The sequence below is a fragment of the Grampus griseus genome, assembly GCF_964374135.1.
Source record: "Grampus griseus genome assembly, chromosome: 5".
In the NCBI taxonomy this organism is placed as follows: Eukaryota; Metazoa; Chordata; class Mammalia; order Artiodactyla; family Delphinidae; genus Grampus; species Grampus griseus.
In genome coordinates this window covers 66,226,485-66,247,772 of record NC_138998.1, presented here as the reverse complement: position 1 = coordinate 66,247,772, position 21,288 = coordinate 66,226,485, and the positions used below count along the sequence as shown (strand labels likewise).

The 21,288-nt window shown below is 38.9% G+C and overlaps 1 protein-coding gene across 1 annotated transcript in view; it reads left to right on the top strand.

Annotated features, from left to right (window-relative positions):
• The window catches only part of P3H2 (prolyl 3-hydroxylase 2), a 160,084-nt gene that overhangs the window by 126,571 nt on the left and 12,225 nt on the right, over window positions 1-21,288 (top strand). Inside the window, exons 4-11 of the mRNA XM_082655560.1 lie at window positions 3,170-3,301; window positions 4,929-5,071; window positions 5,402-5,491; window positions 10,714-10,754; window positions 12,748-12,842; window positions 19,173-19,300; window positions 19,860-19,955; window positions 20,488-20,638. Of these exons, the coding sequence (XP_082511686.1) occupies window positions 3,170-3,301; window positions 4,929-5,071; window positions 5,402-5,491; window positions 10,714-10,754; window positions 12,748-12,842; window positions 19,173-19,300; window positions 19,860-19,955; window positions 20,488-20,638 (876 nt within the window). The remainder of the gene's footprint in view (window positions 1-3,169; window positions 3,302-4,928; window positions 5,072-5,401; window positions 5,492-10,713; window positions 10,755-12,747; window positions 12,843-19,172; window positions 19,301-19,859; window positions 19,956-20,487; window positions 20,639-21,288) is intronic.

Here is a 21,288-nt window from a genome sequence, read left to right as displayed (position 1 = left end):
TGAATGTGGTTTTCTTCCACAGGCTGCAGGATTGTAGTTCTTGCTTCTGCTGTCTGCCCTCTGGTGGATGAGGTTATCTAAGAGCCTTGTGCAAGTTTGTGTTGAGGTTTTTTAGAGGGGTAATTAGGAAATATCTATCAAAATTTAGACTAAGAAGTAAACTGAAAATCAATGTGCCTTCTTTTAGCCTTTTTTTTTTTACATTTTAGAAATATGTATATATCTATACATTTCAAACTGATCACCACAATAGGTCTAGTTAAAATATGTCACCATACAAAGATATTGCATAGTTATTGACTGTATTCCCCACACTGTACATTTCATAACCATGACTTATTTATTTTGCAACTGGAAGTTTGTATGTCTTAAGCTCCCTCACCTATTTTTTCCTCCCCCACCACCTACCCCTCTGGCCCATTTGTTCTCTGTATCTATAACTCTGTTTTGTTATGTTTGTTCATTTGTTCTGTTTTGTTTTGTTTTGTCTTTAGATTGCACATATACGTGAAACCATATAGTATTTTTCTTCCTCTTTCTGACTTATTAGCATAATACCTTCTAGGTCTATCCATGTTGTCACAAGTAACAAGATTTCATTCTTTTTTATGGCTGAGGGCTGAGTACTGTTCCATTGTGTGTGCACATATATCACATCTTCTTTATACATTCATCTATTGATGGGCACTTAGGCTGCTTCCATACCTTGGCTATTGTAAATATATTATTTGTCAAGTGACTTATTTGCTACACATTCAGTTACCCAAGTTCAACTCAATTCACTTAAAATCAATACAGCATTATTGGGGATTTTTTTCCCATAAGGTTTTATTTTATTGGGCCTCTACCAGAGCCATTTACTTGCATTTTTGTAAACACTGCTCATTTGAATGTCACTTTTATGTGTGCTTCACATTTCAACTGCTGAATATTTCTTTAACTTAATCTTTTATTTGAGGATGGGCAGGCTTTTCCTTTATTACAGTTTACTGTCTTGTAGTTTTTTTAAGGATAGGTTCCCTGCTTTCATTCCCACATTCATCTCTACACCTACCTCTACCAATGGCCACTGAACAGCTTTGGCAAATGTCCTAGATCTGGTTTAAGAGAATTGACTGACAAATTCCCACAAATTAACATTTTGCAATTTTCTGAGGTCACCACAGCCTGTTGGTTGCTGGAAAAGAATAGAAGTCTCCTAACTCAGGCTACTAACACAGCTACCACCACCATCACCCCACTTCCAATAAAGAAAAGTGATAAAAAATTCATAGTCCCTCAAGTTTAATCAAATATTATATGTTGCAGGAATATGGTAAGTCTTCTCAGGAATTTGAAGCATATCCAATTCATAATGAGATGGAAATCTTTCAAAGTATTCCCATGCGAGTGTCTTGAATCTCAAACCTATTAAAACATAATCATTTCACAGTAACATTTGATATAGAAAGGAGGCAAGGAATACAACTAATAAAAAGGGATATCATTACTCTAACTATGTAAATTCCTGCCTGGTTCAAAACTATTCTCGATTAGGAGTAAAAATGGCTTTTAAAATACAGAATGTATTTAGAAAGCCAGAGTTTTTGACTTTTAGACTTGGAAGAACATTACCAATTGGAGAAAACTACAAATGGCTTCTGAATGCAGTTATTTATTACCAGCCATGCTCACTGAAGCCTTAAAGGATATCATTTTGTCACTCTTATTTTGCTGCTATTAATATCTTACTTTGAAAAATACTTTCATTCAGATTGTGGATTCCTGTTGGGTGTGTTTCCCACCTTTTCCTTTTGCTTGTCATTTGGAATTAGGAGTGAATATTAAAAGGTAAAGAGGAAAGCAAATGGCCAGCGAAACTATGAGAAATGCTTGAGAGTTGTTTGTTGTCTTCTTAAGAAATAAAATACCTAGCTATTTATTTATAACATGCTAATCAAATAAACATAACCCATTCTTCTCTTCATGTCTTCCAACTGAAATTAAGAACCAATGGGTGATAGTGATCTTATTAGCTGCACTATATTAGATTGAGTTAGCCAGGTTTTAAGAGAATTAGCACATTTCCCTACACACCAGGAAACAGATATTTCCTTTCTGTTGTGTTTTGGGGGTCCCTATTCAAGGTCATCTAGATACAAGCCAGACGCTGCATAATAGAAAGCCTTTTGAATGGAGGCAGTTGTGCATTAGACTGTACAGTCATGAAGTCGGGTGGTTTTATCATTATTCTCAGGAGAACTTGCTCTGCACAAGCATGAATGGACTATTCTCTTAATGGAAAAGACTGCCTCTATCTTCATTGTAGAAATCAGAGTCGGGGCAAAATGTAAGAAGCGTTTTCTTTCTGGGACATTAGCCACTTGTGTTTCCTCTGCTCATGCTTGTATGAGATAGAACCCAGAGCTAAAAGGAGCATGAAAACCCCTGCACTTCAGGATCCTCGCCTGTTTGCAAGTGAGAAGAATGGGAACAAAGAAAAAGAGGCAAAATGCTTCTTCAAATTCTTTAGCTTTCATCCTTCTCCTATTTTACCAGTCCCTACAGTATTAGGATTTATAATGTCCAGGTGATAGACTAATTTGTAACTGGGTAGAATACGTTCCTGATCAATGGATGTAAAGGAATGTTGCTTTTATTTCCCCTTTAGTAAAAGTGGCTTGAAAGTATTAACAAGGAAAAAGAGCATTGTGGCTTCACTTCTCTGTGTGAACTCCCCACGTACGTGGCAGTTCCTTTCTCTCAACCGGTCCTTAACATAACTGGGATCTGAACTTCCCATCCTGACTCCAGGACACTTCAGGCCATCTAAAGTCCAAAAAGAGACCCCCAAGTTTTTAAATAAGAAAGTAATCTACTCAGCTGGGCATGGGTGGGATGAGATGGCCTATGTCACTTTCAGGAGATGTAGAAAAAGAATACACGGAAGGAAAGAGTGCTATACACTTAGAATCTACTAGTAATTAGTCTAGTGATCACTGGTTAGGAAGCCTTGGCGAGTCACTTACTTTCTTTGGGAAAAGGATTTCTGGTCATGAATGAAGATGATAATGATATCTCTCTAAGAGTGTATGGTGAGGTGCGATGCCCTGCGTAACCGTGGTTCTCACTTTGAAGTCTGGACGTTGAGCAGATGAGAGGAACCCACTTCTTGGCTCTTGTTTTTCAGATCACTATGTGCAGGTGCTGGTTTGTCAGCATGAATGCGTGAGGGAACTTGCCACCCGCCCTGGCCGCCTCTCACCAATCGAGAACTTTCTTCCCCTACATTATGACTACCTGCAGTTTGCCTACTATCGAGGTAAAGCGTGGATTATCTGTGAAAAACTTTGGGGGGAAGGGGTGTGGCTCATCACAAGACACATCGAATTTTTGTGGGTTAGTCCTCCACCTTCCTCAGTTGTAATCAAGCTATGGGTGTGTATGCATTTCTGTCTCACCTCACATCACTACAGCTCAGAACAAGAGCAGACGGTGAAACCACAAGTGGGCAAATGTTATGACAATGCCCTGAAAGTTATACTAGATTGATATTTTATGTGATTTTTAAATTTAATTTTTCGACTTAATTTGAAAAGATAATATACTCACAGGTTTAAAGACTAAATATTTAAAAACCTCTCTCTCTTTCTTTTCCCCACAACCCAATTTCACGCCCTAAAATCCACAGTTTCTTATTTACCCTTCCAAAATTTTATACAGAAACAACACACACACACACACACACACACACACACACACACACACACACACACTGTCTCTGAATTATTTTATCCTCCTACACATAGAAGATAGCACATTATTTACACTCTTCCTCACATTGTTTTCTTCACTTAACGATACATATCAGATTTTTTTTAGTATGTTGGACCTATGAAATTCCCTTTTGCTTGGTCAAAATGGTCACATTTGGGAAGTTTTATATGGCTCAATCTAGTTGTTTCAGTACATACAGATCTTCCTCATTCATTTTTCTTTATATCTAGATATCACCATACTATAATTTATTTAATGTGTCTCCTTACTGATGAGCATTGTGTTGTTTGTAATATTTTACTATTACAATCAATGATCAAATGAATATTTCCTGTATGTCATTTACATTTGCATGTAAATATCTATAGGATAAATTTCTAGAAGTACAGTTGCTGCATCAATGGTTTATTTGTTTGTAATTTTGCCAGATGTTGCCAATTTGTTCTCCACATGGAGTACACTTTTCATTGCACAGCAACAGAATATATTATCAAAATTTAAATATTCCCAAATCATTACGTGAAAATTGATATCTCAATAAAGTTTTAATTTCCATTTATCTCATTGAGAAAGAAAGAGTGAGCATCTTATGTTTAAAAGCAATTAATAGAATTTGTATTGCTGAAATTGGTCTTAGATATCATGTTTTCAAATTCAGTACAAAAATCAGAATTAACTTCAAAAATTCTACTCTGTATTAAATAATGTAAGTTGGCAGCAAATATCTTCAGGTGGAGCTTTTGATAATTTGTTGAAGACATCTAGCAGCATAGCAGACCGAAGTTAGTACCTTTGGAATACCTGAAATCCTGTCCTTCCTTTCACCTGCAACTATTTCTGCTGCTTCTGCTCAGCCTCACAGCATCTTCCCTCTTTTCTTTTAATTTTTATTTTATATTCTAGTACAGTTGATTGACAATATTGTGTTAGTTTCAGGTGTAAAGCAAAGTGATTCAGTTATACATATACATATATCCATTTTTTTTCAGGTTCTTTCCCCATATTGGTTATTACAGAGTATTGAGTAGGGTTCCCTGTGCTATACAGTAGGTAGCATCTTCCCTCTTACTGATCATTTCATGCTGACTCTCATGGACATGTTGACATATCTTTAAAAAATTTTGTAGACCAACCTAGGCTGACTCTAATGCCGCAACTCCTGGATTTTTCAGTTGGCGAATATGTGAAAGCCTTGGAGTGTGCCAAGGCCTATCTTCTACTCCATCCGGATGACGAGGATGTCAGAGACAATGTGGATTACTATGAGAGTCTGTTGGATGACAGCATTGACCCAGCATCTATCCAGGCCAGAGAGGTGAGACCCATGTTCTGAGAAGAAACTCATTATTCTGCTCAGTGCTCTGGGGAGAGTTGGTAAAAATATAACACTTCTCTTAAAGATAGCTAACAATTTAGTAAAGGTTCTAGGACTCAGTTCTTTGCAACTTTAATTAGTAATGCTAAAAGCGTGTTTTTCGCCTATGTGCTAGCTTGTGAAAATCTACAGAGATAGAGGCATTTTCTGCAGCTGTGAATATTTTTTTAGCTCATTTGTTACTGTCTAAAGAAAATTATTTCCACTTGAACATTAATCATACCTTTTAACTGTTATTTAAATATACATTTTTTTTTTTTTTTTCTGTAGGATTTGGCGATGTTTGTGAAGCATCATAAACTGGAATCAGAACTAATAAAATCAGCTGCAGAGGGTCTGGGATTTTCATACACTGAGCCGGTAAGAACAAAGAGGAGAGAGGAAAAGGTCTTTAAAGGAACTATTCGGTGGACTTCTTATTTATGATTGTATTCCCCAGCCCCTTTTGTTGAAGATTATAATCCCCTGCCTTTTGTAAACAAACACTGGAGGGAGCGGGTGTTTACCCTGTACATGTGATGAACTGTAAAAGACTTTAACAGATTTCCATGTCACTGAGAGCTAAAGTCAGAAGCAAATATACTTGGATAGGAAAGAAATGTTTTGAATATGATATGTTTGCCTCAGGATTGTTTTATTTTCTAATTTCTGTATACAACATTTTGTATTTTCTTTTAAACATTTCTCTTAAACATTTTAAACAATAAAAAGACTTCAAAAGAACAAAATCAGTCACAATCGTACTACCTATCATGCTGACTACTTTTTTCCACGTGTCCATGTTGTCTTGTTTTTTCTTATTTTGGGGGGCTGCGTTGGATCTTGCTCTGCACAGGCTTTCTGGCTTTCCCTAGTTGTGGCGAGCGGGGGCTATTCTTCGTTGCGGTGCATGTGCTTCTCATTGAGGTGGCTTCTCTTGTTGTGGAACATGGGCTTTAGGCACGCAGGCTTCAGTAGTTACAGCACACAGGCTTAGTTGTTGCGACACACGAGCCCTAGAGCATGTGGGTTTCAGTAACTGCAGAGCGTGAGCTCAGTAGTTGTGGCATGTGGGCTCAGTAGTTTTGACTCATGGGCTCTAGAGTGCAGTCTCAGTAGTTGTGGCACATGGGCTTAGGTGCTCTGCAGCATGTGGGGTCTTCCTGGCCCAAGGATCGAACCCATGTCCCCTGCACTGGCAGGTGGATTCTTTTTTTTTTTTTTAACACCTTTATTGGAGTATAATTGCTTTACAATGGTGTGTTAGTTTCTGCTGTATAACAAAGTGAATCAGCTATACATATACATATATCCCCATATCTCCTCCCTCTTGTGTCTCCCTCCTACCCTCCCTATCCCACCCCTCTAGGTGGACACAAAGCACCGAACTGATCTCCCTGTTCTATGTGGCTGCTTCCCACAAGCTATCCATTTTACATTTGGTAGTGTATATATGTCCATGCCACTCTCTCACTTCGTCCCAGCTTACCCTTCCCCTCCTCATATCCTCAAGTCCACTCTCTACATCTGTGTCTTTATTCCTCTCCTGCCCCTAGGTTCTTCAGAACCAATTTTTTTTTTTTTTAGATTCCATATATATGTGTTAGCATATGGTATTTGTTTTTCTCTTTCTGACTTACTTCACTCTGTAGGACACACAGACTCTAAGTCCATCCACCTCACTACAAATAACTCAGGTTTGTTTCTTTTTATGGTTGAGTAATATTCCAGTGTATATTTGCGCCACATCTTCTTTATCCATTCACCTGTCAGTGGACACTTAGGTTGCTTCCATGTCCTGGCTATTGTAAATAGTGCTGCAATGAACATTGTGGTACATGTCTCTTTTTGAATTATGGTTTTCTCAGGGTATATGCCCAGTAATGAGATTACTGGGTCATATGGTAGTACTATTTTTAGTTTTTTAAGGAACCTCCATACTGTTCCCCATAGTGGCTCTATCAATTTAATTCAAACCAACAGTGCAAGAGGGTTCCCTTTTCTCCACACTCTGTCCAGCATTTATTGCTTGTAGACTTTTGATGATGGCCATTCTGACTGGTGTGAGGTGATACCTCATTGGAGTTTTGATTTGCATTTCTCTAATGATTAGTGATGTTTAGCACCCTTTCATGTGTTTGTTGGCAATCTATATCTTCTTTGGAGAAATGTCTATTTAGGTCTTCTGCCCATTTTTGGATTGGGTTCTTTGTTTTTATGATATTGAGCTGCTTGAGCGGCTTGTATATTTGGGAGATTAATCAATTGTCAGTTGCTTCATTTGCAAATATTTTCTCCCATTCTGAGGGTTGTCTTTTGGTCTTGTTTATGGTTTCCTTTGCTGTGCAAAAGCTTTGAACTTTCATTAGGTCCCATTTGTTTATTTTTGTTTTTATTTCCATTTCTCTAGGAGGTGGGTCAAAAAGGATCTTGCTGTGATTGATATCATAGAGTGTTCTGCCTATGTTTTCCTCTAAGAGTTTGATAGTGTCTGGCCTTACATTTAGGTCTTTAATCCATTTTGAGTTTATTATCATGTATGGTGTTAGGGAGTGTTCTAATTTCATTCTTTTACATGTAGCTGTCCAGTTTTCCCAGCACCACTTATTGAAGAGGCTGTCTTTTTCCATTTTATATTCTTGCCTCTTTTATCAAAGATAAGGTGACCATATGTGTGTGGGTTTATCTCTGGGCTTTCTATCCTGTTCCATTCATCTATATATCTGTTTTTGTGCCAGTACCATACTGTCTTGATTACTGTAGCTTTGTAGTATATATAGTCTGAAGTCAGGAAGCCTGATTCCTCCAGCTCCATTTTTCTTTCTCAAGTTTGCTTTGGCTATTCAGGGTCTTTTTTGTTTCCATACAAATTGTGAAATTTTTTGTTCTAGTTCTGTGAAAAATGCCAGTGGTAGTTTGATAGGGATTGCATTGAATCTGTAGATTGCTTTGGGTAGTAGAGTCATTTTCACAATGTTGATTCTTCCAATCCAAGAACATGGTATATCTCTCCATCTGTTTGTATCATCTTTAATTTCTTTCATCAGTGTCTTGTAGCTTTCTGCATACAGGTCTTTTATCTCCTAAGGTAGGTTTATTCCTAGGTATTTTATTCTTTTTGTTGCAATGGTAAGTTGGGGTGTTTCCTTAATTTCTCTTTCAGATTTTTCATCATTAGTGTAGAGGAATGCAAGAGATTTCTGTGCATTAATTTTGTATCCTGCAATGTTACCAAATTCATTGATTAGCTCTAGTAGTTTTCTGGTGGCATCTTTAGGATTCTCTATGTATAGTATCATGTCATCTGCAGGCAGTGACAGTTTTACTTCTTCTTTTCCAATTTGTGTTCAGTTTGTTTCTTTTTCTTCTCTGATTGCCGTGGCTAAGACTTCCAAAACTATATTGACTAAGAGTGGTGAGAGTGGCCATCCTTGCCTTGTTCCTGATCTTAGAGGAAATGCTTTTAATTTTTCACCATTGAGAATGATGTTTGCTGTGGGTTTGTCATATATGGCCTTTATTATGTTGAGGTAAGTTCCCACTATGCCTACTTTCTGGAGGGTTTTTATCATAAACGGGTGTTGAATTTTGTCAAAAGCTTTTTCTGCATCTATTGTGATTATCATATGGTTTTTATCTTTCAATTTGTTAATATGGTGTATCAGATTGATTGATTTATGTATACTGAAGAATCCTTGCATTCCTGGGATTAACCCCCCTTGATCATGGTGTATGATCCTTTTAATGTGCTGTTGGATTCTATTTGCTAGTATTTTGTTGAGGATTTTTTGCATCTATGTTCATCAGTGATATTGGCCTGTAGTTTTTCTTTTTTTGTGACATCTTTGTCTGGTTTTGGTCTCAGGGTGATGGTGGCCTCGTAGAATGAGTTTGGGAGTGTTCCTCCCTCTGCTGTATTTTGGAAGAGTTTGAGAAGGATAGGTGTTAGCTCTTCTCTAAATGTTTGATAGAATTTTCCTTTGAAACCATCTGGTCCTGGGGTTTTGTTTGTTAGAAGATTTTTAATCACAGTTTCAATTTCAGTGCTTGTGATTGGTCTGTTTATCTTTTCTATTTCTTCCTGGTTCAGTCTCAGAACATTGTGCTTTTCTAAGAATATGTACATTTCTTCCAGGTTGTCCATTTTATTGGTATATAGTTGCTTGTAGTAATCTCTCATGATCCTTTGTATTTGTTCAGTGTCAGTTGTTACTTCTCCTTTTTCATTTCTAATTCTGTTGATTTGAGTCTTCTCCCTTTTTTTCTTGATGAGTCTGGCTAATGGTTTATCAATTTTGTTTATCTTCTCAAAGAACCAGATTTTAGTTGGCAGGTGGATTCTTAACCACTGTGTCACCAGGGAAGTCCCCCATGTTGTCTTTTAAACATTCTTCACATGAAGACATCCCTTTTGTAGAAGCAGTACCTCTATATATATAGATTTCTATTTTTATTTGGGATAGCATAAGCAATTTCTTTATCTTTACAGCTTTCAAAATTATTTTTAGCTACATCTGTAGTTGATGTACAATAAATAAGTTAATCCTCTTCCTGATGTTGAACAATTTGTTTATTTATTTTTTGTTTTTTTGTGCCCTAATGAATGCATTAAGCATTTTTCTTTCTACTGAACTATATCCATAGGATAAATTTCCAGAAGTGGGTTAACTCTGCCATCAAAGGATATGAGAAGGTTTAAAATTTTTGAAATTTTTTTTTTTGGAGAGTTTTCTGGTACCTTCATTATTCCTAACATTTCATAAAAGTTTATGGTTTTACCATGAACTTCTCAGCAATGAGAAATAACATCTTAAACTCATTCATATGCCTAATATATTATGTACAAAATGGTGCACCACTGTTGTTTTAATTTGTATTCTTTTGATTACCAGCAAAAATCAACTTTTCACAAATTATTATTAAGTATTTGTCCTCTCATTTGATTTACCTGGACATGTATTTTATTCATTTATCTGTTCATTGCTATATAAGTTCTTTATATACTGTACATGTTAATAGTTAATATAAAAAGCACTGTTTGTAATATATCCTATTTGTAACACAGTTTTCGTCTCTTTCTTAGTTATGTTATGTTTTTATTGACACATTTTTAAAATTAGGATAATTTTAATGTACGTTTCTAGTGTAACATTTCTAATATGTTTATATCCGGTCTTACTATTTTTGAAAGTTATGTTATCCCAAATGACCCTAGGAAAAACAATCACTTACTTTATGATCCTATACAGATGAATAACCAGACTGGACTTTTTGTTTATTTGCTTTATTTATAAAAGTGAAAAGAGTCATACTTAATTATCTTCTAAGTGTCTTCTTGCTACCAAATTCTAAATCACTTTCTTGGACAAAAGGATGGATGCCCAGGCTAATTCCATGCTATTTTTTTAATCCATTTTGTCTTAGCCCAAATTGCACCAACCTTGGCCTTCCTTTTTATTAAAATTTAAAAATAAATACTATATTATAGATTTATATAATATGCAAGTTTTCTAATATTTTAGGTCTTTTGAGTGTTTTATCTTCTGTACATGGAATTTTAGTGACAAAATTACTGAGGTTTTTTTTTTTTTAATTTAAAACAGAATTATTGGATTCAATATGGAGGACGACAGGATGAGAATCAGTAAGTTCTCCATTTAGAATGTTTATTTGTAATGAGAAGAAATACTTAGAATCATATTTATTGTAAAGAACTTGGGCTCTATGAAATAGGCAAAGAGATATAATTAGAAGAGCTCTGAACTGGGAATTAGGAGTTCTGCATTCTGGTCCCAACGCTTCCTCTTATTTCCAAGACACCTTAAATAATTTATCTTCCTCTCTGGGTCTCATGCTTTTCCTCACATCAAGGGGTTGAATCAGGTGATCTCTAATGGCTAAATGTTCTGTGACTCTAAATCAGAGAAAGTTGGATGCTGTTTTTGATTTTTTAATAGGAAAAAAAACAATTAAATTATCTTTTTCATGCTAAATTTTCTTACTGCATTTATTTGAAAGCATCAAGCTCGGAAAGTTTTACAGCAAGCTAAAATATTAAGTGTCATGAACTCAATCAGAAATGAAGAAAACGCAATTTTTAAAATGATAGATGTCAAAAGTCAGTTTACATGTTCTGAGCATTTCAAGGAGTCATAGAATTTTGGAGTCACACGTTTGAGATTGTCCACTGAAAAAAATATGCACTCTAAAATTGAGAGTTATGGTTTTTTTTGTGTGTGTGTGGTACGCGGGCCTCTCACTGTTGTGGTCTCTCCCGTTGCGGAGCACAGGCTCCAGACGCACAGGCTCAGCGGCCATGGCTCACGGGCTTAGCTGCTCCGCTGCATGTGGGATCTTCCCGGACCGGGTCACAAACCCGTGTCCCCTGCATCGGCAGGCGGACTCTCAACCACTGCGCCACCAGGGAAGCCCAGGAGTTATGCTTTATTCAGTGGATTTTCTGAGGACTTCAAGCCCAGGAGATAGCCTCTCAGATGGCTCTGAGGGACTGCTCCCAAGAGTTAAGGGAGGAGCCAGGATGTATATGAGTTTTGTAACAAAAAGCGGACAGTCAGAATAGCAAAAGATTACTGTTAATTAAAGAAAACAAGACATCCCTAGTTAATTTAGGGTTTACGCTTTTCTATGTATGGGAAGATTTCAAGAGCCTGGGCTCATTGAAATCATTCCTTTGATATGCACCTCAGCTCTCTGGGGCCAGTGTCCTGTGTTTTCCCATCCTGAGTCCCCTCAGGGTGCACCATTGCGGGGAGGCTGCGGTGCCTGACTGCTTGATAGTGTGTATCCTGTTTCCATCCTCAGTTCCTTCAGGGCTCACCATCAGGGGAGGCTGTAGTGGCTGACGGCTTGATGGTCGCAACATCCTTCATTTACTGATATGGCAGGCGACATTCTTAGTCCACAAGATCTTGAGGTCCAGGTTATTATCAAAATCAGAAACTGAGGCCCTGACAAGGCAAAGGACTCAGTGTCTCACCATGAAGGACTGGCAGATCCAGACCTTCTTATTCAAAATCTTGTGGTCTTTCACTGAGCTTCAAGGGCTCAACCCCTGGGTGACCTCAAATTATTGCAAGAGATCCAAGAATGTATAAGCATATTTGGATTTGCTCAATTTGTATATATTGAAAGGGCATCATGCTATTGTGTGTGTTCACAAGGTTTGACACAAACTCATGTCTTCTATCTTGGAATAGTCGAGAACCACTACACTCGGACATGATTTATTTCAATTCAACCATCTTTCAGTGATGCGCTCTATATTCAAGACATATAATACAACACTCTGAGCATTGTAAACATGCACGTGACCATTGTTTCATGCTCTGTTGGTACTCAAAGTCTAATCTCAAGGGGTTTACATTATGGATACAATGAACTGTAATAAAGGTTGCTAAGAAGATTTAGAGAAGTGAAATAGAGCACACTCATTGGGAAAATAGAGAAGAGCTTCATGGAGGCAATGGCATCTAATTTGATCTTGAAAGATGTGGACTTGTGAACCACAAAACTGTACAATATGAAGTCATAGACTACCTGAGTAAGGTATCCTTTGCCCTTGAACATCTTTATTCTATGGGATATTGCTATTTCAACTTTTTTTTTTGAATGGGCAGGGTCCCTTCAGGAGTGAATGTGGAGGGGGCAGAAGTTCACGGACTATCAGCGCAGAAAAAGTCATCACCCAAGATAGACCGAGACCTAAGAGAGGGTAAGTATTGTTGCACTTTCACTCTTAGAAGGAGGGGAAGGGGAGGCTGGGACTTGGCCAGTTCTTACCCGGATCAGGGCAGAACCCATTTTCATTGAAAAATAAAGAACAGGACTAAACTACTCCAGTTCATAAAATTCTGCAAGCAAGTCTCAAAAACAAGAATGTCTCAGTCGTGTATATCACTACTTTTGGTTTTCAACAAAAGCGCTACCAAATTCACTCACAGGAGTCCTATGAGCTAGGCAGGGACTATATGATCATTGCCGTCCTCAGCTGAGTACCTGAGGCTTGGAGAAGTTACCTGGCTTACTTCTCTCACGTTGGAGGGGAGTGCTAGAGCATGGAATAGACTGTGTATCGGGGGAACTTGAAGAGACAGGTCACATGGGATATTAGTTAACTTAAGATCCTTGAGGCACATATCTGATCAAGGCTTTGAGAAATCAGTAGAATTTAGATTAGATTGACAGAAGTGTGGAGGGAGCCATTCAAGTGGATGAAACAAAGGACACAAAAGGCTCAGAGATGGAGACAGCAGGATATTAGATGCCTGTTTACATAACCTCAGAATGACTGGAGCCACAGGTAGAGTGTTGCCAAACGTAGGTTTTAAATAGAGCCAAACATTGTTGTAATCATAACTTATTAGCAAGTGTAGTACTAACAACAGTAGTAATCCTTAACAATTATTATTACTTCTATATGTTTTACAATTTTCCCAGCATATTAATACACAGTTCATTTTAATACTGGCAGCATCTCCTGTGAGACAAGTGTCCCCCACTTCACAGGTAAGAAAACTGAGGCTCACAGAGATGTAGTGACCTATCCAAAGCCTCAGAGCTTGTAATAGGTTAAGCAGGCTTTTGAATCCAAATCCCATTTTCTGTTCTTCACCTGATGACGGAACATAGAAGTGTCTAGATATCTGAAATGTATCCCCTATTGATTAAATAATTGCAAGATAAGAAGACGTTTTTCAAAAACCTGCATTGAGAATAAGTACAGTCCCCCTTTCCCCAACAGGAGAGATGTCAGCACATTCCTCTAGTTGATTTGAAAACTTCTGGCTGTCTGCAGCTCTCACATTTCCCAGCCCTTTCCTTCCTCAGCTTCCAAGTCAGTTTGCGGCAGTAAACAGGATAATATGCTCATCTAATCTGACCTGGACCTCAGTTTGTAGTCACCAAGCCCAAGCTATTTTACGAGTGCCAGAGAGCTTCGTGGTCAGCCAGAGTTCACGTTGCTTTTTAAGCTGAGAAATCACCCAGGAAGTACATGCCAGTAAGCTGCACTTTGCTGTAAACGTTTGGGAAGCCCCAGGACAGTTGCCAAATTTCAAAGCATTTTTTTCCTGGCTACCAGGGGATCTGATGCCCAGCAACTGACTAAGAAGGCTAATGGGAAGAGTAGAACAGAAAACTATGCAAGATGGAGAAAGGTCATGATTGACTGGGTGGCCAAACTCTATCATTTCTGCCATTGAATGGGCTAATGAATCATAGGATGTTCCCTGGGAACCTACTGGAAAGCCTTCTGTGCAGTCACTAGAGATCAAAATATGGTCTAAATAAAGAACAGTGGTAGACAAGAGGCAAAGTTCCCAATGAGAAAACACTTTCAACATCTTAGTTTGACTGAAAGCAGATGTCAGGGAGGCAAGAAAGGATGCGTGCTTCCAGATAGAATATATTTCAGCTTTTCTCATTTTCCACAAAGAGATTGTCATCTACTCTGGTTACCTAACAGTATTTAGTAGTATTCATACTGGATGTCTCCCGAGCATTAAGATGGGAGTGACTCAGGGCTACTGCACCCCAGAGCGACTCCAGCCCTTGGAATATGCATGTCATCTTATTAAAAACATCTGTCACTTATCCATTCTTCTTTCAACCACCAGTTTTCCAAAAGCCCTGCTCGAGAATAATCCCAGAGTCAGCGGGGGTAGAGTAGAAATAACTTTGAACTTGGAGTCAGGAAGCCTATCTTAGTCTGATGTTCTCCAGAGTGATGGGTAACTAGAGACTCACTCTCTCTGACCCTTATGGTCCTTTACCTGTAACAGAAGGATAGCAACTCTTTGGAGAGGACGAATATGAAAGTCTTTTGTAAACTGTAAAGGGCGGTGCTCATATAAGGGCTTGTTAGCACACTCCCGTCGTAACTTATATGACCTTGTCGTATTTATGGTAAAATATATCTTCTTGCCATGAGCCATAGGCAGTGAACACAAAAGAGCATTTTCCTGTAAGATTCCTCTTTATTGCAAATGGAGAGTCAGAGCCAGGCACATACTTTATGAATGAGAGAAGAATTAAGTTGTTTAACTAAATCTCCTTAGGCTGTGGTTACGAGTTGGCTGAAGCTGTCAAATCAGATCCCAGGAACCACAACTTATTGGACTACATTTTTATTTTTATTTTAATGTTTTTCTCTGTCTGTTGTGCTACTAGTCATTTATAGGCTGGTAGACTTGCATTTTTGAATGGCAGGATTTATTTTTCCTTCTACATTTTTGTTTTCCTTTTGCTTAGTGAGTAGGTAGTTGCCTGTTTTTTGTTAAATGGATGTGTGGGAAACCTCTGTATGCAACTCTGTGCTTAGTGGTGGTTGTGCGAGCTGCATGAAAGGCAGACGCCTATACAGATTCTGCCCAAACCTGTTAGAATTTAGGTATTTTAGACTCTGTGTTGAACTCTGTCCCTTCACCTGATCTTTGTATATTGCTTACGCCATGGTTGGAGAAATTGTCAATATCCCAGTAGCTCTCTTTTAAATATAATCCATTATGCCATATGCTTATTAAGATGTCTCATTCGAACTTAACACAATATACCAGGCACATTTTAACAATTCAAACATGATCATCATAATAATGGAAAATACTTATACAGAGCTTAAGCATGGTAGGCATTTTTCTGAATGTTCTAAAATAACTTTTGAAGTCATGTTTTGAAAATAAACTAATATATTTAAAGTGATACGCTCTCAATATAGAAAATGAGAAAAACATGGCAAAGTACAAACCAACCTAGTCCACTAAACCCTTGATCTGTCTTCCGTTTCTATTCGAATTTTATACTAGAAAATTCTTTCCAGTGAACGTGCAAGTATCTTGTCTTTCTTGTTGAAGGAACGTCTCTCTCTGTGTTTCTGAATGGAAATGGAATATGCCATTCACTTTGGAATATTTGAGGGACGGTCTCAATGTAAACTATATAGATTAGAGCAACCTTTCCCAGACAAACTGTTTTTTGTTAAGAGGTCCATTCCACGCTGTGAAAAAATTTAGCACAAATACCTTTGTATTTGTGCTACAATAACATACACTTACTATCTCACAGTTTCTGTGGGTCAGGACTATGGGGGTAGCTTAGCTGGGTGCATTGCTTCAGGGTCTGTCACAAGGCTCCATCAGGTGATGATCAGGGCTGACGTCTCCTCTAAAGCTGGGAAACTATCTTCTTCCAAGCTCAGATGACAGAATTCAATTCCTGAAAGCTGTTCTCAGTTTCTTGTTGACTGTTGGCTGGAGGATGCCCTCAATTCCTTGCCGTGTGAGCCTGTCCAATACAGCCACTTGTTTCATCAGACTATAAGCTGAGAAAGCAACAGACTGAGTCAACCAGCAACATAGGAGTTGCAATGTTATGTAACCAATCAAAGACGTGATATCCCATCACCTTTGCCATATTCTATTAGTTAGAGGCAAGCTGCGGGCCCCACCCACACTTGAGGGAAGCAAAGTACACAAACCTATGAGTACCAGAAGGCTGTGACCATTAGGGGCCAACCTAGAGTCTCTCTGCCATAGGAAGGAAGGAGGGAGGAAGGAGGGAAGATGGGAGGGTGGGAGGGAGGGAGGTAGGGAGGGAGGGAGGGAGGAAAGAAGGGGAAGAGGGGAAAGAAGGAAATGAGGGAAGGAGGGAGGAACAGGGAGGGAGGAAGGGAGGGAGGATGGGAGGGTGGGAGGGAGGGAGGGAGGGAGGGAAGGAGGAAAGAAGGGGAAGAAGAGAAGGAAGGAATGAGGGAAGGAGGGAGGAAAGAGGGAAGGAAGAAAGGGTGGGTATTGTGTTAATTTAAGGGTGAGAACGGCTGCATATTATATTGATATTTAGGAGATTCATAATGCCTGTTCACATATTAAAAGTTCCAAGAAGTCCTCTTAAATTTTGTTTACTCCAGTACTTCCCAAACATATTTGATCTATAAACTCTTTTTTCATTAAAAACTTTTCTGTAGAACACAGTTTGAAAAACATTGAATTGTAGGAGATATATAGATATAGATAGATATAGATATTTATGTATGTATTTTCTGTTCATCCAAAAGATTGATACTAAAACTGGGAGCTTGTGGATATATTCCTGGAATCCAAGAAATTCTGTATTTATAAATGTTGATGGCCATTTAAAAAATTAAGAGGAAAAAAAAAATAATAAGAGGGGCAACTAGTGGGTCATCTGAATAACCCCTTATAGCCAAGGACTGCCATGAGATTTCATACCTCAGTGGGTATGGATGCAGTTACCATCACATTGGCATCGGTTAATAACACTTCAATGATCAAAGACTAATAAGAATTGAAGTAGGACAAACTTATGAATAATGTATTAAGACCAGATGAAGGCTAAAATTCATTATGGTCCACTAAGATTCCACAGTAGTTTCAACAGAGAAAACTTGTCGTAGAATGAGTCATCACACACCAAAAGCACTCTGAGGAATGCTGGCTCAGAAGAACCAGGGCCAGATCACTCATTAGAATATTCATGTGGAGCATTGCTTTTTAGTTTCCACAAAATAACATTAACCATTTTATTAATATTGTTAATTTGAATTTAGCTGGTTTTATGGTCTTGCTTTTATTTAATCTTGTAAATTGGTTTGGGTATGATAGTTGTATGAAGCTATAAAAATAAATACTGTACCTACAGTTTTATGATTGCAAACATGGAAGTAAAACTGCAGTACAAATAATTCACTGAAGCTTCTTAGGGAACTTTTGCTTTAACAGATAACCATACATTACTCAAGATTGAGAAACACTGTCCCATTATTTTAATATTCCATTAATCATGGGCTGTACTAACTCTTTTATCCCAACTGGATTAATAACATTCAGTGCCATTCCCTAGTTTGACTAATCTGTTTTAAAGCCAAAGAGTAGACATCAATTTCAGTTGTCTCCTTCTCCTTCAATGATGTGTTTTAGACCAGTGTGCTGGTGACCATTGCCCAACTGGGGGGGGATGGGAGGAGCCCTCCTCACCCCCGTGCCCTCCATGGTGAGCTGCCCTTGTTGACAGGCATCAGGTCCCTTAGGAGGAATATTATAAAGAGGAGAAAAACAAGTTTTACTTTTCTATTCAGTTTTCTGCTTCAAGGTGTTTGTACTTTGGTAGATTGGAAGATTTCCTCACCATCAGAGGCTTTGTCCGTCAGTCCTATTCTCTATGAGGAAAGAACCATGTCAGGTCTAGATTTTGTAATTTCGCCACCAAAACATAGCCCCAAAGCATCATGCTTTGAAGAGCCAATATGGAGCTAATTTTATGAAGTTGTAAGCTCTGTCCAGTGAGGGAGAAGGTGCCTACAGGAAACTCTCCTGTGGGGGAGAGAGCAGAGAAAAAGAGATATTCCAAAAGTCAGACCATCCAGAGTCAGTAGGTGGTGGAAAGAAGACTGGAAAGGAGTCAGGTGACTTGGTTATGACTGTCCTGATGGGCATTTATTCCCTGAGTTACTTGGTGAAGATTTTGCTCTAGATACCGGTGGAACTGAGGACACAAACATGTCGTCAAATAATTTATTTCTCTCTTTGTTTCTTTCTTTTTTTTCAATTGTTTGGTTGTCCTGCTATCTCTTTAAAAAGTCTTTACCTACCCTGAGGTCATGTCATCCAGTAATTGCATGAGATGTTGTGGCAGAGGTAGGAACCCAGGGCTGTGGAGAAGGGAGGGGCCCACTGCTGAGAAAATTCTGGAAAGTCTTCAGCGAGAAGAATCCTATGAGGTGCCCAGTCTGTTTTGCAGGATCATCCCTGGAATCAAGTGGAAAAAAAAATAGCTTATCAATCCCCAAATCCTATACAAATGTAATATATTAATTACGACATCATGGGGAAACCTGGTAGCCAGACATCTGCTTTTTTCTTGAATCCATATTGCATTTCTCAGGCTTCCAGATTTGTAATTTGTCTTTGCGTTCCTAAATATTCGTGAGGAAACTGACTCCTGAACTGCACATTGAAAGCTGTTGGGTGTTCTGTGCTTCCCGCCTTGGGGACAGAGGTAACAAGGACAACCATGTGTTTTGTCCCTGCAGGTGGCCCTTTGCTCTATGAGAACGTCACATTCGTCTACAACTCCGAGCAGCTGAACGGGACTCAGCGCGTCCTCCTGGATAACGTCCTGTCAGAAGAACAGTGCCGGGAGCTGCACAGCGTGGCTAGTGTGAGGACCGGCAGCCCTGCTGTGCTGATCTGGCCTGAGCATGAAAGAGCTTTGGTCCTGGACTTACTTGGAGCCAGGAAACCAGGCCTGAAACGTTACTTTCTTTAGGAGAAGGACATTGATTGTGGAAGCACTTTCATAGCCTTTGGGTTGGGGTGATTGTAGTTTTGTCCAGCTCTGGACATAGCTCTTGGGTCTGGAAGAGCTAGAGGCTTCATTCCTAGGACAACTGTATCCAGCATGTGCCCTGCCTATCATATAAAGTCGCTGGGAAAAGTCTCTTTATTTTTATCAATAATTAATCAATATATTAATTATTTATGTTCTACTTATTTCTACAGAAAGCAGTGGCACCATTTTATAATGAAAATGCGGGGTGAAAGTTAAATAAAGATGCCTCTTTTGGTTGGAAGAATTAATGATACCGGAATCCTAGAATAAAATGGAGACGGTTCTGAGTATTGACTTTGGTTCTCAGCTTTCTGGCAGTCAAGGCAGAAAGGGAGATGGGATGAATTCGTTATCCTCATTAGTAAAGCACCTTGTATTTTGCTTCTAGGGAATCATGCTTGTTGGTGATGGATACAGAGGAAAAACTTCACCCCATACACCCAATGAAAAGTTTGAAGGTGCAACCGTCCTGAGAGCACTCAAAGTAAAACTTAACTTCTTTTGGATTTGAATTCCTAAGGGTCAACCCAGGATCTTCTGGGAATGGCAGATACAGGGAAGAGAAAGGTTTAAGATATAGACCTATCAGCTCATTGAAGGGAGCAAGTATGAAATGGCACCTTCATTGTTTTTAATCACTCCTTCATTCCTCCATTCGGTCATCAATTGATCAAACTCTATTTCCTAGATTGGCATCTGACAAATAATACACAACCCCCTTGTCCTCAAGTAACTCAAGGTCCAATGGTGAAAACGTACTCAAAAAAGTTATCAGTCTGTACTGCGAGAGGTGTTTTTGTAGAAGAGTGAGGAAAGTGTTCTGAGAGGAGAGGAGAGGGATAATTAGCTCTCAACTTTCCCTCATTTTCCTAAACCAAATCCGCAAGTCTGTAGTAGTATTCCCACGAGCCAACAGAGAGATGAGCATCCTATATTGGCTTAATAAAACCTAGCATCTGTTTTCCTCCAGCCTTCCAATCCACCCAGTGGTTTCTAATATTCTTCTTTTTCTTCAGTTTGGTTATGAAGGCCGAGTCTCCCTGAAGAGTGCCCGTCTGTTTTATGACATCAGCGAGAAGGCTCGAAAGATTGTCGAATCCTATTTCATGCTGAACTCAACCCTGTATTTTTCCTATACACACATGGTCTGCCGCACAGCCCTGTCTGGTGAGATTCCAGAATCTGAACATGTTCCCTTTTACCCACAGTGAAATGAGAAAGAAAACAATGCAGAACAAAGCTCTATGAACATGTCAGACTAACGGTTCAGAAGAGTTCTACATTTCTAAAACAAAAGAAGCTTACTCACTCTGATTTTTCCCTTCCCTCTTTTTCTACTTTGCTGGATCCCTAAAGTATTAGAAGACCATCACGCTGCCTATTTTCCCTTTCAAATCCATTTCTTCTGCTTGCTACAATCACACAGAAAAATCCCTTTCTGCTCTAGGTTTCACTTTTCAGGGTTCAAGAACCTGGAAATTACAGTCACCATTATGCCCACCAGCATTGAGGGGAACCATAGAAGATAAAAAGGATTGTTGAAAGAAATGTTTTCAAAAAGCAGAGACCTCCTCACTCCCTGGCGTCACTATTTTTTTCTCTACATCTTCTCTCCTATACCCTCCTGAGGAGGAGGGGAGAGAATGTCACAGAAGTAGACTTTTCCACTTGTGAACCTTCAGCTGCATCAAATCTTTTCTTTTCTTTCTTTTTTTTTTTCTTGCGGTACGCGGGCCTCTCACTGCCGTGGCCTCCCCCGTTGCGGAGCACAGGTTCCGGACGCGCAGGCCCAGCGGCCGTGGGTCACGGGCCCAGCC